At 49.1% G+C, this 18,642-nt stretch overlaps 1 protein-coding gene across 1 annotated transcript in view; it reads right to left on the bottom strand.

The window, feature by feature from the left end:
- The window catches only part of LOC311121214 (alpha-1,3-mannosyl-glycoprotein 4-beta-N-acetylglucosaminyltransferase B-like), a gene marked incomplete at its 5' end in the record, with an annotated part of 89,870 nt that overhangs the window by 16,973 nt on the left and 54,255 nt on the right, over positions 1 to 18,642 (bottom strand). The window contains one exon of the mRNA XM_084195729.1: positions 158 to 288. Coding sequence (XP_084051855.1) covers positions 158 to 288 — 131 coding nt within the window. The remainder of the gene's footprint in view (positions 1 to 157; positions 289 to 18,642) is intronic.

The following is an 18,642-nucleotide window of genomic DNA, read 5'->3' on the forward strand; positions in this document are numbered from 1 at the left end:
TCATTTTCCCCCTCCCTTGAAGTAATCACTGATCTAACATGACTGGGTCTGAAGAACAGCTTGTATCAGGATAGTGCTTACCACAAGATATAAGGAAAGGTGTACTTCGAACTGGGCCTAGGTTTACCATGGTGGGGAGGGGGGGTGTTGAACTTACCGCGTCCTTCTCCGGGTTGCACACCTTAACCCACATGATGTGGTCCAGCAGCCAATCAATTGGCTTGTCCTTGTAGAACATTAGCATAAACTCAACGATCAGTGACAGGTCCACGGACTTGAACATCTTACCTGAGGAGAGACGATATACCACTCAGTTACAACGCGTGACATCCTCAAATAGCGCCAAAGGTTGTTCAGCTTGTACCTTGTCCATTTCTAAATGTTTCATAATATCTTGAGCCTATGAAACACTACTTCCCAATTGTAAAATATCCCTTATCTCCTATCCCAAGGCCCTTTGTGAAAATCTGAATGGTCTGAAAGGATTGGACAGGTTTTTGAAATATGGTTATAACTACCTTGCCCTCTGCTAGTTGGACAATTAAATCCTTTCAGATGTATTAGAAGGGGGGCCATTTGTCTCAGGCTGACGTGTATGCCGTAACGAAGTCAAGCGCAGGACACCGAGCTACTGGCAGACGTACTTTACCGTACACAGTATAGAAAGTACAAAACCAAAATACCTCCTAACAGGGAGGAAACAATACTAGCACACAACAGCTTGAAAAACAATCACACACAATAAACTATGAGAGACAGGGGTATTTAAAGGGAATACAATGCAACATAATCGGAAACAGGTGTAAACAATAAAGACCAAACAAGGCAAACACCGAAACATGGATCGGTAGCAGCTAGTACTCCGGGGACGACGAATGCCGAAGCCTGCCCGAGCAAGGAGGAGGAGCAGCCTCGGCTGAATCCGTGACAGTACCCCCCCCTTGACGCGCGGCTCCAGCCGTGCGCTGACCCCGGCCTCGGGGACGGCCAGGAGGACGCGGAGCTGGGTCGGATGACTCCGGTGGAAATCCCTCAACATGGAGGGATCTAGGACGTCCCTCCTAGGGACCCAGCACCGTTCCTCCGGACCGTAACCCTCCCACTCCACGAGATACTGCAGGCCCCCCATCCGACGCCTCGAATCCAAGATGGAATGGACTGAGTACGCCGGAGCCCCCTCGATGTCCAGTGGGGGCGGAGGAACCTCTCGTACCTCACTCTCCTGGAGTGGACCAGCTACTACCGGCCTGAGGAGAGACACATGGAACGAGGGTTAATGCGGTAATTAATGGGCAGTTGTAACCTATAACATACCTCGTTCAATCTCCTCAGGACTTTAAATGGCCCCACAAACCGCCGACCCAGCTTCCGGCAGGGCAGGCGAAGGGGCAGGTTTCGGGTCGAGAGCCAGACCCGATCTCCCGGTGCATACACCGGAGCCTCACTGCGGTGGCGATCCGCGCTCGCCTTTTGCCGCCTGATAGCCCGTTGCAGATGGACATGCGCAACGGGCTATGTCCATCTGCAACGAAGCCCCTGCGGTGGACGAGTCCACCGCAGGGGCTTCGATCTGGCTCTGATGCCAAGGTGCCAGGACCGGCTGATAACCTAGCACACACTGAAAAGGCGTAAGGTTAGTGGAGGAGTGGCGGAGTGAGTTTTGGGCTATCTCTGCCCAGGGGATATATCCCGACCACTCCCCCTGCCGGTCCTGGCAATAGGACCTCAGAAACCTACCCACATCTTGGTTCACTCTCTCCACCTGCCCATTACTCTCGGGGTGAAAACCTGAGGTAAGGCTAATCGAGACCCCCAGACGTTCCATAAACGCCCTCCAGACTTTAGAGGTGAACTGGGGACCCCGATCAGACACTATATCCTCAGGTACCCCGTAGTGCCGGAAGACGTGTGTAAACAGGGCGTCAGCAGTTTGTAAGGCTGTAGGGAGACCTGGCATAGGAATGAGACGGCAGGCCTTCGAAAACCGATCCACAACGACCAAGATCGTCGTGTTCCCCTGGGAGGGGGGAAGGTCCATGACAAAATCCACCGATAGGTGAGACCACGGCCATTGTGGAACGGGTAGGGGTTGTAACTTCCCTCTGGGCAGGTGTCTAGGCGCCTTACACTGGGCGCACACCGAGCAGGAGGAAACATAAACCCTCACGTCCTGGGCCACCAGTACTTCCCACTAAGGCAGTGCACTGTCCGACCAATACCAGGATGACCAGAGGAGGGTGACATGTGAGCCCAATATATCAATCGATCACGAACCTCGAGCAGCACAGACCATCCCTTGAGAGCCCTCTGTTGCCATGAAATGTTGGGGTCATGAGATGTTAACCAGGGAAGCCCCAACACCACGGGAAACGCAGGAGAATCAATCAAATACAAACAGATTATCTCCTCATGACCCTCCTGCGTTTTCATCCTGAGAGGCGCTGTGACTTCCCTAATCAATCCTGACCCCAAAGGGTGGCTATCTAGGGCATAGATGGGGAAGGGCACATCAACAGGTACAATAGGAATCCCTAACTTATAGGTGAACTGGCGATCGATAAAATTCCCAGCTGCGCCTGAATCTACTAGCGCCTTATGCTGGGAATGAGGAGAAACCTCGGGAAACACCACTTTAATACACATATGCGCAACAGAGAGCTCTGGGTGAGTTGGGTGCCTACTCACCTGGAATGACTCATCAGTGCGCTGCCTACTGCCTCGATTCCTAGGAGACCCTCCCCAGCACCGACCAGCAGTGTGTCCTCTGCGGCCACAGTTGGTGCAGGGGACGGCCTCTCTCCTGGTCTCTCTCCTGGTCTCCCTAGCTCCAGCACCTCCAAGCTCCATAGGGGTCGGCTCGGAAGTGCTGGGGGATGGAATGGACGGCCCTGAATCCGGACGTCCGCGGGTAGCCAACAGGGTATCCAGGCGAATTGACATGTCCACCAGTTGATCGAAGCTGAGGTTGGTGTCCCTGCAGGCCAATTCCCGACGCACGTCCTCCCTCAGGCTACATCTGTAGTGGTCGATGAGGGCCCTCTCATTCCATCCCGCGTTGGCAGCCAGCGTCCGGAAGTCCAGTGCGAACTCCTGTGCGCTCCTCCTCCCCTGTCTGAGGTGGAATAGACGCTCACCCGCCACTTTACCCTCTGGTGGATGATCGAATACTGCCCTGAAGCGGCGGGTGAACTCTGCATAGTTGACAGTAGCGGCGTCTATTCCCCCCCACTCGGCGTTGGCCCACTCCAGCGCCTTGCCGGACAGACAGGAGATGAGGGCGGACACGCTCTCGTATCCCGAGGGCACCGGGTGGATGGTTGCCAGGTAGAGTTCAACCTGGAGCAGGAAACCCTGACTCCCGGCAGCTGTGCCATCATAAGCCCTCGGGAGCGAGAGCCGAATCCCACTGGACCCCGGAGGTGAAGCGATGGGCATCGCCGATGGTGGTGGTATCTTTGGAGGAGGTGTAGGCAGACCCCCTCTTTCCCATCGCTCCATAGTGCTCACCACCCGTTCCATGGCGGTGCCGAGAGCCTGGATCATGGCCGCTTGTTGTTCGACGCGTTCCTCCATTGATCCAGCTGGCACCGCCGCTCCTGCTGACTCCATGTGTGGTGTGTGATTCTGTCAGGCTGACGTGTTTGCTGTAACGAAGTCAAGCGTAGGACACCGAGCTACTGGCAGACGTACTTTACTGAACACAGTATAGAAAGTACAAAACCAAAATACCTCCTAACAGGGAGGAAACAATACTTGCCGACCTCACGAAAAACAATCACACACAATAAACTATGAGAGACAGGGGTATTTCAAGGGAATACAATGCAACATAATCAGAAACAGGTGTAAACAATAATGACCAAACAAGACAAACACCGAAACATGGATCGGTAGCAGCTAGTACTCCGGGGACGACGAACGCCGAAGCCTGACGAGCAAGGAGGAGGAGCAGCCTCGGCTGAATCCGTGACAATTTGGAATTGGTTAAAAGGGAAGTAGAAAGTAGAGTGCAACAAGGACCTAGAACGGAGGCTAAACTTAGCCAGTGTGCTTTGAAATTAAATCAGAATAAAATAGAATTGCACACGGACCCTTGAGTGCTGAATTTAATCTAATGTAATTTAATTGTCAGATTAATACTGATTAATGCATTAGAGGCCATTTCATAAAGGCAGAGAGAGATGGGTCGAGACAGAGGGAGAGAGAGGGTGAAAGGTCAGGTGGTCATGTGAGAGGAGTTCCACTAACAGTCATTATTGTACTGTACTTAATTACAGCTACTGATAACAGTCTGCTGTAGCTTACAACAATTCTAATTTCTAAAGTGGAAGTTGGGAGAGTTTTATTCGGGTGGTTCAGTGAAACAATCATAGTTTCTGAGGTGGAAGTTGGGAGAGTTATATATTTATTTATTTTTTGGTGAGGGAGGCCTGCTCTCTCCTTTCCCTGATGTTCAGTGCATTTCATCCCGATCTCCTCTGCATTATTGTAGCCATCTGTTGCAGCCTGTCAACTATGCCTCTGCCTATCCCTGTTCTCTCCTCTCCGCACAGGCTACACAAACGCCCCACACCGCGTGGCTGCTGCCTCTCTAACCTGCTGGTCCCTGCACGCACCCCTCACCTGGAGTTCCAGGTCGCAGGCAGCCTCTGGAACTGCCGTTCTGCTGCCAACAAAGCTGACTTCATCCCAGCCTATGCTAATCTCCAGTCCCTCGACTTCCTGGCGCTGACGGAAACATGGATTACCACTGAAAACACTGCTACTCCTACTGCTCTCTCCTCATCTGACCATGTGTTCTCGCATACCCCGAGAGCATCTGGTCAGAGGGGTGGTGGCACAGGAATCCTCATCTCTCCCAAGTGGTCATTCTCAATTTTTCCCCTAACCCATCTGTCTATCTCCTCATTTGAATTCCATGCTGTCACAGTCACTAGCCCATTTAAGCTTAATATACTTGTCATCTATCGCCCTCCAGGTTCCCTTGGAGAGTTCATCAATGAGCTTGACGCCTTGATAAGTTCCTTTCCTGAGGATGGCTCACCCCTCACAGTTTTGGGGGATTTCAACCTCCCTATGTCCACATTTGACTCATTTCTCTCTGCCTCCTTCTTTCCACTTCTCTCCTCTTTTGACCTCACCCTCTCACCGTCCCCCCCTACTCACAAGGCAGGCAATACGCTTGACCTCATCTTTACTAGATGCTGCTCTTCTACTAATCTCACTGCAACTCCCCTCCATGTCTCCGACCACTACTTTGTTTCCTTCTCTCTCTCGCTCTCCTCCCACACTACTCACTCTGCCCCTACACAGATGGTAATGCGCCGCCGCAACCTTCGCTCTCTCTCTCCCACTACTCTCTCCTCTTCCATCCTATCATCTCTTCCCTCTGCTCAATCCTTCTCCCTCCAATCTCCTGATTCTGCCTCCTCAACCCTCCTCTCCTCCCTTTCTGCATCCTTTGACTCTCTGTGTCCCCTATCCTCCCGGCCGGCTCGGTCCTCCCCTCCAGCTCCGTGGCTCGATGACTCATTGCGAGCTCACAGAACAGAGCTCCGGGCAGCGGAGCGGAAATGGAAGAAAACTAAACTCCCTGCCGACCTGGCATCTTTTCACTCCCTCCTCTCTACATTTTCTTCATCTGTTTCTGCTGCTAAGGCCACTTTCTACCACTCTAAATTCCAAGCATCTGCCTCTAACCCTAGGAAGCTCTTTGCCACATTTTCCTCCCTCCTGAATCCTCCCCCCCCCCGCCCCCCCCATCTCTCTCTCTGTGGATGACTTCGTCAACCACTTTGAAAAGAAGGTTGACGACATTCGATCCTCGTTTGTTAAGTCTAATGACACTGCTGGTCCTACTCACACTGCCCTACCCTATGCTTTGACTTCTTTCTCCCCTCTCTCTCCAGATAAAATCCTGCGACTTGTGACTGCAGGCCGCCCAACAACCTGCCCGCTTGACCCCATCCCCTCCTCTCTTCTCCAGACCATCTCCGGTGACCTTCTCCCCTACCTCACCTCGCTGATCAACTCATCCTTGACCGCTGGCCATGTCCCTTCCGTCTTCAAGAGAGCGAGAGTTGCTCCCCTTCTCAAGAAACCAACACTCGATCCCACTGATGTCAACAACTACAGACCAGTATCCCTTCTTTCTTTTCTTTCCAAAACTATTGAGCGTGCCGTCTTTAGCCAACTCTCTTGCTATCTCTCTCAGAATGACCTTCTTGATCCAAACCAGTCAGGTTTCAGGACTGGTCATTCAACTGAGACTGCTCTTCTATGTGTCACAGAGGCTCTCCGCACTGCTAAAGCTAACTCTCTCTCCTCTGCTCTTGTCCTTCTAGACCTGTCTGCTGCCTTTGATACTGTGAACCATCAGATCCTCCTCTCCACCCTCTCCGAGCTGGGCATCTCCGGCGCGGCTCACTCCTGGATTGCGTCCTACCTGACCGGTCGCTCCTACCAAGTGGCGTGGCGAGAAGCTGTCTCCGCACCACGTGCTCTCACCACTGGTGTCCCCCAGGGCTCAGTTCTAGGCCCTCTCCTTTTCTCCCTATACACCAAGTCACTTGGCTCTGTCATATCCTCACATGGCCTCTCCTATCATTGCTACGCTGACGATACACAACTAATCTTCTCCTTTCCCCCTTCTGATAACCAGGTGGCGAATCGCATCTCTGCATGTCTGGCAGACATATCAGTATGGATGACGGATCACCACCTCAAGCTGAACCCTGGCAAGACGGAGCTGCTCTTCCTCCCGGGGAAGGACTGCCCGTTCCATGATCTCGCCATCACGGTTGACAACTCCGCTGTGTCCTCCTCCCAGAGTGCGAAGAGCCTAGGCGTGACCCTGGACAACACCCTGTCGTTCTCCGCCAACATCAAGGCGGTGACCCGCTCCTGCAGGTTCATGCTCTACAACATTCGGAGAGTACGACCCTGCCTTACACAGGAAGCGGCACAGGTCCTAATCCAGGCACTTGTCATCTCCCGTCTGGACTACTGCAACTCGCTGTTGGCTGGCCTCCCTGCCTGTGCCATCAAACCCCTACAACTCATCCAGAATGCCGCAGCCCGTCTGGTGTTCAACCTCCTACAACTCATCCAGAATGCCGCAGCCCGTCTGGTGTTCAACCTTCCCAAGTTCTCTCACGTCACCCCCCTCCTCCGCACACTCCACTGGCTTCCAGTTGAAGCTCGCATCCGCTACAAGACCATGGTGCTTGCCTATGGAGCAGTGAGGGGAACGGCACCTCTGTACCTTCGGGCTCTGATCAGTCCCTACACCCAAACGAGGGCATTGCGTTCATCCACCTCTGGCCTGCTGGCTCCCCTTCCTCTGCGGAAGCATAGTTCCTGCTCAGCCCAGTCAAAACTGTTCGCTGCTCTGGCACCCCAATGGTGGAACAAGCTCCCTCACGACGCCAGGACAGCGGAGTCACTCACCACCTTCCGGAGGCATTTGAAACCCCACCTCTTTAAGGAATACCTGGGATAGGATAAAGTAATCCTTCTACCCCCCCCCCCCCCCAAAAAAAATTGTAAAGTGGTCATCCCACTGGCTATAGGGTGAACGCACCAATTGGTGAGTCGCTCTGGATAAGAGCGTCTGCTAAATGACGTAAATGTGCCCTTGAGCAAGGCACTTAACCCTAATTGCTCCTGTAAGTCGCTCTGGATAAGAGCGTCTGCTAAATGACTAAAATGTAAATGTAAATGTAAAATGTAATTATAGAACCTGATGGGGGGTGTAGGAGTGGAGAGATGGACTGTAAGATAGGTAGAGAGGGAGAGAGTGAGGGAAAGTGGGGCATTGGGGAGGGAGAGAGTGATAAGTAAAGAGAGAGAGGGGCAAACAGATATGCCTAACATTCATTACAGGCAGGTGTGTGACCTCCTGAGTCAGTCACTACATCAGGCAGGTGTGTGACCTCCTGAGTCAGTCACTACATCAGGCAGGTGTGTGACCTCCTGAGTCAGTCACTACATCAGGCAGGTGTGTGACCTCCTGAGTCAGTCACTACATCAGGCAGGTGTGTGACCTCCTGAGTCAGTCACTACATCAGGCAGGTGTGTGACTTCCTGAGTCAGTCACTACATCAGGCAGGTGACTCACAGAAACAGTAGGCTCACTGAATCCCTGATCTGAGACCAGTATGACCCAGTGACTCACTTAGACTGACTCTACTGACTGATCTAGTGACTGTTCTCAGAACAGGGCAGCTTACCAATTTAAGAATTTCACACACACACACCTGGGGATAACCTCTATAGACAGCCACACACCATAACTTCAATGCTGAGTTATACAAAACAGCCTTTGAATGCTGTCTTATAAGACAATGCTCAGGTTAAATGTTAAAAACATTCAATTTCCATCTGTATTTTATGGAGAGCCATTTAACTATCTTTCATCTTTCCATTTTCTACAATGTTTGGCTTCAATTCAAGGTCTAATGTGTGTCTGTATCCATGATCAACTTCTCTCTCTCTCTCCTCTCTCTCTCTCTCTCTCTCTCTCTCTCTCTCTCTCTCTCTCTCTCTCTCTCTCTCTCTCTCTCTCTCTCTCTCTCTCTCTCTCTCTCTCTCTCTCTCTCTCTCTCTCTCTCTCTCTCTCTCTCTCTCTCTCTTCTCTCTCTCTCTCTCTCTCTCTCTCTCTCTCTCTCTCTCTCTCTCTCTCTCTCTCTCTCTCTCTCTCTCTCTCTCTCTCTCTCTCTCTCTCTCTCTCTCTCTCTCTCTCTCTCTCTCTCTGCTTGTTCTCATACGACAATTGTCTCTCTCTAACAACCCCCTCTTTCCTTGCACTCGTATGTACAGCCATACGCGTAGATGGCTGCCACCTCATTCTTCCTGATTGTGCCCGCTGCTAGCCCTGTCACGCTGGTTAGCTGCGGAATGCTAATGAGAGCAGAGGGGAGAGAGGGGAGCAGTCGTTAACCACTAGCTAGCGCTCCTAAAAACACCTGAGAGAGCCCCATCGGAGCACAGCCCATCAGATTATTGCTCACAAATCCTCCTGTCGCCTCGCCGGAATGATGTATTTAGCGCTGCAAGGCTTTTCCTGTGAGGGTAATATTATTATGGTGTGTCTTGGATCATTATCGTCACAGTGACGGCTAATTATGTTATGTAAATGTGTTTTGAGGCAGTCAAAAGCTGACTGCACTAAGCCTAAAACAGAGGCTGTGTAGCTCTATGACTTTGTAATGACACATGATGAGTATAGGAGTTCATTTTTGGAGATTGCATACATGTGCACAAACCAGGCAAACCTTATTGTCTAAATTAATTTCTCCATCTTTAGGGAATAAGAAGAAAAAATGTGAGAAAAAACTATTCCTCCTTTGAACTACCTCTTATGTTTAAAATCTCTAAAAGGTGACAACTTTGAACTTGTTCAAACGCTCAATAAGGCTACATCTTGACATGAGATCTCAAATCAGTCTCTTCCCTTCCCTACTTCCTCTCTCCTAATCCTCAGACCGAAAAGGAGGAATGGAGAACTGAGGTTGGGGTCTTTTTCCGTGACCAATGCTGTTGACAGCCCGGCGGCCATGATTCGGCGAGCTGCTCGTTGTGACGGTTGGGAGAAGCGAGCCTGTCGGCTTATCAAAACTCTGGGGCGAGCGTGCCTCATAGCGCCATTCAGTCACGGTTGTCGAACTGGGCCCGCTGTCCCGGGCTACCCGCGAGGACCATGCGCTCCAATTAAATGTGAGCGGAGAGGAGGATAGAGAGAGAGAAAGAAGAGATAACGAGAGAGAGAGAGAGATGCAGGGGAGACAGAGGAGAATGAGAGAGAGAGGGAGAGATGGGGAGGAGAGCAAGAGAATGACAGAAAGAGGGGGAAAGAGAAAGAGACGCCGCACCTGACGGGCAAACTTTACACGCTTAGCTAAGCACAGCAAGTAACAGCAACGGATACGGCATCCGTCAGAAGCTTATTTGACACGCTTTCGCATTATGTTTGATAAGTGGAATGGTAGAATGCCTACGCCAAGCAATCTCAGTCTACAATTTCTACTCAATTGAAAGTGAATAGCAATCGGAGCTTTGTTAACCCCCTGTTGTGTTCTGAAATATGGTGTCGTAGCTCAGTTGAGTATTGCATACTGTTGCTTTAAGAATGTATCAGGCACTTTGTGCGTGTACAGAGGTGGGAGGATTGGATGAGTGAGTTTTGTACGAGTTGTTAACATGTTGATCTGAAGTAAAGAAGTTCAATTTAATTGCACAACAAGCCTCTGTGCATTTGTAACATTTGGCAATGAGGATGGGATCCACATATTACATGGCCCACTGGAAGCTACAGTCACAATGCAGGATCTCAGACAGGCATCACAGGATGACGAGCTGATCACAAGGCTTCGCACCTACATCAGGGAAGGATGGCCTACTATGGTGGATGGAGACCTACTGCCATTCTACAGGGTGAGAGATGAGCTCTCATGCTGGGAGGAAGTGTGCATCGCCAGAGGACATCGCACACTGATTCCAGAGGTCCTGAAAGCGCGAGTGCTTCGCATGGCACAGGAGGGGCATCTGGGCATCGTTAAGGTGAAGCAACATTACATTTTAGTCATTTAGCAGACGCTCTTATCCACGCAACGATGCAGGGACACAGTCTGATGGCAAAATATTAACAGATACATTGAGTCTGTTGTGAAGGACTGCACAGCATGCCTGATGAGTGGGAAATCGGGCAGATCCACTCCTGCACCCCTGACACTAGTGGAATGGCCAAAGGCTCCCTGGGACCACCTGGAGGTTGATATCTGTGGAGAGTTGCATGGGGCCCCAGCACACGCAAGATACCTACTGGTCATTCATGACTTGCACTCGAAATGGGCAGAAGCCGTGCCGTTGTCCTCTACCTCCTCACAGATGATCATCCAAACACTGGATAAGCTGTTCTGTCAGTGGGATTTGCCCAGCACCATTACGACAGACAATGGCCCCCAGTTTGTCTCGAATGAGCTGTCTGTGTACCTTGAAAAGCAATCCATCAAGCACATCCGGACGGCTGTGTACAACCCTCAAGTAAACGGGGGGGGGGGGGGGGGGTATTCAACTCATCCTTGACCGCTGGCTATGTCCCTTGACTGCTGGCTATGTCCCTTCCGTCTTCAAGAGAGCGAGAGTTGCACCCCTTCTCAAAAAACCAACACTCGATCCCTCTGATGTCAACACCTACAGAACAGTATCCCTTCTTTATTTTCTCTCCAAAACTCTTGAGCGTGCCGTCTTTAGCCAACTCTCTTGCTATCTCTCTCAGAATGACCTTCTTGATCCAAACCAGTCAGGTTTCAAGACTGGTCATTCAACTGAGACTGCTCTTCTCTGTGTCACGGAGGCTCTCCGCACTGCTAAAGCTAACTCTCTCTCCTCTGCTCTTGTCCTTCTAGACCTGTCTGCTGCCTTTGATACTGTGAACCATCAGATCCTTCTCTCCACCCTCTCCGAGCTGGGCATCTCCGGCGCGGCTCACTCTTGGATTGCGTCCTACCTGACCTAGCCTTGACATGACCCTGGACAACACCCTGTCGTTCTCCGCTAACATCAAGGGGGTGACCCGATCCTGTAGGTTCATGCTCTACAACATTCGGAGAGTACGACCCTGCCTTACACAGAAAGCGGCACAGGTCCTAATCCAGGCACTTGTCATCTCCCGTCTGGATTACTGCAACTCGCTGTTGGCTGGGCTCCCTGCCTGTGCCATTAAACCCCTACAACTCATCCAGAATGCCGCAGCCCGTCTGGTGTTCAACCTTCCCAAGTTCTCTCACGTCACCCCGCTCCTCCGCACACTCCACTGGCTTCCAGTTGAAGCTTGCATCTGCTACAAGACCATGGTGCTTGCCTACGGAGCTGTGAGGGGAACGGCACCTCCATACCTTCAGGCTCTGATCAGTCCCTACACCCAAACGAGGGCATTGCGTTAATCCACCTCTGGCCTGCTGGCCCCCCTACCTCTGCGGAAGCACAGTTCCCGCTCAGCCCAGTCAAAACTGTTCGCTGCTCTGGCACCCCAATGGTGGAACAAGCTCCCTCACGATGCCAGGACAGCAGAGTCACTCACCACCTTCCGGAGACACTTGAAACCCCACCTCTTTAAGGAATACCTGGGATAGGATAAAGTAATCCTTCTACCCCCCCCTTACCCCACCCAACCACCCCCCCCCCAAAAAAAAAAAAACATATTGTAAAGTGGTTATCCTACTGGCTATAAGGTGAATGCACCAATTTGTAAGTCGCTCTGGATAAGAGCGTCTGCTAAATGACGTAAATGTAAATGTAAATAACGCTTGAACAGGACCCTGAAGGAAGGATTACGGGCCTACTTGGCTGAGGGATGACCATTTGATGTGGCTCTGTGCCTTACACTACTCCACATCAGGGCTACCAAGCACTCCACAACTGGGGTGTCTCCTGCCTCCCTGATGATTGGCAGGGAACTGAAACTCCCCTTGGACTGCCTCTGCCCAAAACAAAATAACAAGTTTGCTGCAGCAAGGCAAGCCTATGTTGGAGCAGCACAGCAACGGATGAAACAACGTTATGACACATCTCACAGAGTGAAACAACCAAGCCTGAAGGCCCAGGACTGGGTGTGGATCAGGACTGACAACCATCGGAACAAGCTCTCCTCATTTTGGTCCAAGCCCCTGAGAGTGGAACGACAGCTAGGGCCTGCAACATTCCAACTTCAGGATGGATCCCGCTGGCATGCAAATCGCCTCAAAAAGGTCAATTCGCCTGTGGGGGATCCTTTCCTGACCCGTCTGTCCACATCTCACCATGGGCAGGAGCACCTCCACCCCTACAAATGCCTGCAGTTCCCCTACCACCAGCCGTACCTCTGAACACTGAGAGACCCCAACTCCTCCCTCGTGGTTTAAAGACTATGTGAACTAGAGTGGGGAGGGTTGGGGGGGAGGGGGGGGGGGAATGTTGTGTTTAGTAAGAAGGTGTCGTAGCTCAGTTGAATATTGAATACTGTTGCTTTAAGAATGTATCAGGCACGCTGTGCGTGTACGGAGGTGTGAGGATTGGATGAGTGAGTTTTGTACGAGCTGTTAACATGTTGACCTGAAGTAAAGACGTTCAGTTTAATTGCACAACAAGCCTCCGTGCATTTGTAACACCCCCCCACATCCTACTCCCTAGTCCCTATACATTCTACTCCTTAGTCCCTATACATCCTACTCCCTAGTCCCTATACATCCTAGTCCCTAGTCCCTATACATCCTACTCCCTAGTCCCTATAGATCCAACTCCCTAGTCCCTATACATCCTACTCCCTAGTCCCTATACATCCTACTCCCTAGTCCCTATAGATCCAACTCCCTAGTCCCTATACATCCAACTCCCTAGTCCCTATACATCCTACTCCCTAGTCCCTATACATCCTTTTGGTCCTATAGTTGGAGGGAGATTCCAACACACAGTTGAGTGTGAGAGCCTCCATAGACAGGGCCCAGTAATGAGGGAGGTCTTTGCTGGTGGAGATGTGGCTGGAGGGATGGCGTGGTGGGAGAGCAGAGTAGGCATCAATCCCTGGTTAAGCTGGGCCACGAACAGCGCTCTGGGACCTATTAGAGCAAAGTGGAGCAGCAGAGGCTCATGGGAAAGAGTGTGGCACATGCAGTGTAATTGTGTACGTGAGAGTGTGTGTGTGTGAGGGGGATTCTCTGTGTGTGTGTGTGTCAGAGAGAGAAATGGAGAGAAAGAAGCCATGTGTCTTGTGAATCATGGAGGAGAGAGGGAGAGCTTTGAACAGTCCCCTATTTGGTGAAACATTTAGGGTGATTCTCTCATAGACATATACTGTAACATATTATATATCTATGGGTCCTCTCTACTCAGTCTCAAAGTGTTATGGTCAAATGTCACCCTTGTAAACGGCTACTGAAGGATGACACTCAGGTTATTAGTGTATTGTGTCTTCATAATACTTAGTCCATGGCAACCACTTCACTGACGCGTCTTCCAATACTCCAGTAGCGGTGTGTGGGTAAAATCACCGGGGAAGCCAATCCAGATTATTTTTTTTTGCATTGGCTGCTCTATAACCTGTTAGTTCATATGCCTTTCCACCGTAATATATATAGGCCTAAGGCCGGTTTTGTTTCATTACAAAACCGGAGAGCAACATCTGTCCGGTGAAGTCCACAAAACATATTGCATGTAACAAACAGTTACATGACCTACAGCATGGTCAGGAATACTGAACAACTATTGATTTAGAACCAAGGAGAGTTACCGCAAGTCGCAAAGAAAACAAGAGCTGCCTCCACTATTCCAGCACCATTTCAATTTCAAAATTTTAACATCATCAAATCACCTATGCTTAGTCTAATACAGTGACAACTAAAAGATACCAAAAACGATTTAGTCCAATCAACGTAAGCTAAATATGATGTGGCTGTCCATCGTTCTGATTTGTGTGTGTGTGTGTGTGTGTGTGTGTGTGTGGTGTGTGTGCGTGCGTGCGTGCAAGTAGAAAAAACACGTTGACTCACTCTACTTGTAGAGAAATGCCAATGCCATCCTCCTCTCTTTCATGTTGCCTAAACGGTCTATGACTCTTCATATAGTACACACTTTTATTTTTAGTTGTCCTTGGCTACCTGGCTAAAATGCTTGCTCGCTAGCCTAACTTCCTTTCATGGGCAACAATGCGCTTGTCACCACTGGGACTGGTAAGTGTGGAAAGCGATCCGTTGAAGTCGATAAATGACAAACTGGACATACTAGAGTTGGTAAGGAAGGATGTAAAGGAGTTGAAGGCGAGTCTTGAAATGAGTGACGAAAAAGCTGCGATAATGGAGAAAGATACAAAAAAGCTAAAAGGGACAGTCACTAAGATAGAAACGGATGTTAAGGAACTTAAAAAGGAGAACAACTTTCTGAGAGAAGCCTTACTAGATATACAGACTGGATCGATGAGAGAAAATCTAGTACTTACGGGTATCCAAGAAAAAGAAGGAGGGGTTAACGAAAAAATTGTGAAGGACTTCTTTCTTACAGCGCTTCAAATCCCACTCGATGCTGTTGACAAAGTCCAACTCGAACGTGTACACCGTTTCGGACAAAGAGGACAGAGATACAGTTGAAGTCGGAAGTTTACATACACTTAAATTGGAGTCATTAAAACTCGTTTTTCAACCACTCCACAAATGTCTTGTTAACAAACTGTAGTTTTGGCAAGTCGGTTAGGACATCTACTTTGTGCATGACACAAGTAATTATTCCAACAATTGTTTACAGACAGATTATTTCACTTATAATTCACTGTATCACAGTGGGTCAGAAGTTTACATACACTAATTTGACTGTGCCTTTAAACAGCTTGGAAAATTACAGAAAAAAATGTCATGGCTTTAGAAGCTTCTGATAGGCTAATTGACATCATTTGAGTCAATTGGAGGTGTACCTGTGGATGTATTTCAAGACCTACCTTCAAACTCAGTGCCTCTTTGCTTGACATCATGGGAAAATCTAAAGAAATCAGCCAAGGCCTCAGAAAAAAATTGTAGACCTCCACAAGTCTGGTTCATCCTTGGGAGCAATTTCCACATGCCTGAAGGTACCACGTTCATCTGTACAAACAATAGTACGCAAGTATTTGTAAAGTGGTTATCCCACTGGCTATAGGGTGAATGCACCAATTTGTGAGTCGCTCTGAATAAGAGCGTCTGCTAAATGACGTAAATGTGCCCTTGAGCAAGGCACTTAACCCTAATTGCTCCTGTAAGTCGCTCTGGATAAGAGCGTCTGCTAAATGACTAAAATGTAAATGTAAATGTAAGTATAAACACCATGACCTAGAGATGAACGTACTTTGGTGCGAAAAGTGCAAATCAATCCCAGAACAACAGCAAAGGACCTTGTGAAGATGCTGGAGGACACCGGTACAAAAGTATCTATATCCACAGTAAAACAAGTCCTATATCGACATAACCTGAAAGGCCGCTCAGCAAGGAAGAAGCCACTGCTCCAAAACCGCCATAAAAAAGCCAGACTACGGTTTGCAACTGCACATGGGGACAAATATCGTATTTTTTAGAGAAATGTCCTCTGGTCTGATGAAACAAAAATAGAACTGTTTGGCCATAATGACCATCGTTATGTTTGGAGGAAAAAGGGGGCTGCTTGCAAGCCGAAGAACACCATCCCAACCATGAAGCACGGGGGTGGCAGCATCATGCTGTGGGGGTGCTTTGCTGCAGGAGGGACTGTTGCACTTCACAAAATAGATGGCATCATGAGGAAGGAAAATTATGTGGAATATATTGAAGCAACATCTCAAGACATCAGTCAGGAAGTTAAAGCTTGGTCGCAAATGGGTCTTCCAAATGGACAATGACCCCAAGCATACTTCCAAAATTGTGGCAAAATGGCTTAAGGACAACAAAGTCAAGGTATTGGAGTGGCCATCACAAAGCCCTGACCTCAATCCTATAGAATAATTGTGGGCAGAACTGAAAAAGCGTGTGCGAGCAAGGAGGCCTACAAACCTGACTCAGTTACACCAGCTCTGTCAGGAGGAATGTGCCAAAATGCACCCAACTTAATGTGGGTAGCTTGTGGAAGGCTACCCTAAACGTTTGACCCAAGTTAAACAATTTAAAAGGCAATGCTACCAAATACTAATTGAGTGTATGTAAACTTCTGACCAACTGGGAATGTGATGAAATAAATAAAAGCTGAAATAAATAATTCTCTCTACTATTATTCTGACATTTCACATTCTTAAAATAAAGTGGTGATCCTAACTGACCTAAGACAGGGAATTTTTACTAGGATTAAATGTCAGGAATTGTGAAAAACTGAGTTTAAATGTATTTGGCTAAGGTGTATGTAAACTTCCAACTTCAACTGTATATATATATATATTAGCGAGAAAAAAAAAACATATGGGGGATTGGAAGTGATGCAGACAATTACAATGATGGAAGTTACAATCTATCTGCAATATTAAAGCTGATCTACCACCCCCCCCCCCCCCCCCCCCCCCCCCCCCCCCCCCCAAAAAAAAAGTCAAAATCCCTATCTTCATGGCTAATTTAGGAGAGGGCCGATTTTAGCTAGCTAGCTAGCCAGCCTACGGAGAACAACAACACAACGAGATGCAGCAATTCCATTTTTTTTATTGACATTTGGTTTGTGATGTGATTGGTCTGAAGCTAAATCCAAACTGGCATCCCTTAACCCTTTTTTTGGTGCGCCAGGACCATTCATAGCTGAGCTCACTCAGTTTAGCTCAACGCTGATTGGCTATTATTATATTTTAATCAAGGGAGGCCAAATGCTCGCTGGCTTCCCTTGCATTCAATGCTACTACGAACGGCAACAATGTGACCAGACAGCATCAGATAGATACGCTACACATACAGTGAGGGAAAAAAGTATTTGATCTCCTGCTGATTTTGTACGTTTGCCCACTGACAAAGAAATGATCAGTCTATAATTTTAATGGTAGGTTTATTTGAACAGTGAGAGACAGAATAACAACAAAGAAATACAGAAAAACGCATGTCAAAAATTTTATGAATTGATTTGCATTTTAATGAGGGAAATAAGTATTTGACCCCTCTGCAAAACATGACTTAGTACTTGGTGGCAAAACCCTTGTTGGCAATCACAGAGGTCAGACGATTCTTGTAGTTGGCCACCAGGGTTGCACACATCTCAGGAAGGATTTTGTCCCACTCCTTTTTGCAGATCTTCTCCAAGTCATTAAGGTTTCAAGCCTGACGTTTGGCAACTCGAACCTTCAGCTCCCTCCACAGATTTTCTATGGGATTAACGTCTGGAGACTGGCTAGGCCACTCCAGGACCTTAATGTGCTTCTTCTTGAGCCACTCCTTTGTTGCCTTGGCTGTGTGTTTTGGGTCATTGTCATGCTGGAATGCCCATCCACGACCCATTTTCAATGCCCTGGCTGAGGGAAGGAGGTTCTCACCCAAGATTTGACGGTACATGGCCCCGTCCATCGTCCCTTTGATGCGGTGAAGTTGTCCTGTCCCCTTAGCAGAAAAACAGCCCCAAAGCATAATGTTTCCACCTCCATGTTTGACGGTGGGGATGGTGTTCTTGGGGTCATAGGCAGCATTCCTCCTCCTCCAAACATGGCGAGTTTAGTTGATGCCAAAGAGCTCCATTTTGGTCTCATCTGACCACAACACTTTCACCCAGTTCTCCTCTGAATCATTCAGATGTTCATTGGCAAACTTCAGACGGGCATGTATATGTGCTTTCCTGAGCAGGGGGACCTTGCGGGCGCTGCAAGATTTCAGTCCTTCATGGCATAGTGTGTTACCAATTGTTTTCTTGATGACTATGGTCCCAGCTGCCTTGAGATCATTGACAAGATCCTTCCGTGCAGTTCTGGGCTGATTCCTCACCATTCTCATGATCATTGCAACTCCACGAGGTGAGATCTTGCATGGAGCACCAGGCCGAGGGAGATTGACAGTTATTTTGTGTTTCTTCCATTTGCGAATAATCACACCAACTGTTGTCACCTTCTCACCAAGCTGCTTGGCGATGGTCTTGTAGCCCATTCCAGCCTTGTCCTCTGTAGCTCAGCTGGTAGAGCACGGCGCTTGTAACGCCAAGGTAGTGGGTTCGATC

Source organism: Coregonus lavaretus, assembly GCF_964263955.1.
Source record: "Coregonus lavaretus genome assembly, contig: HAP1_SCAFFOLD_997, whole genome shotgun sequence".
Classification (NCBI taxonomy): domain Eukaryota; kingdom Metazoa; phylum Chordata; class Actinopteri; order Salmoniformes; family Salmonidae; genus Coregonus; species Coregonus lavaretus.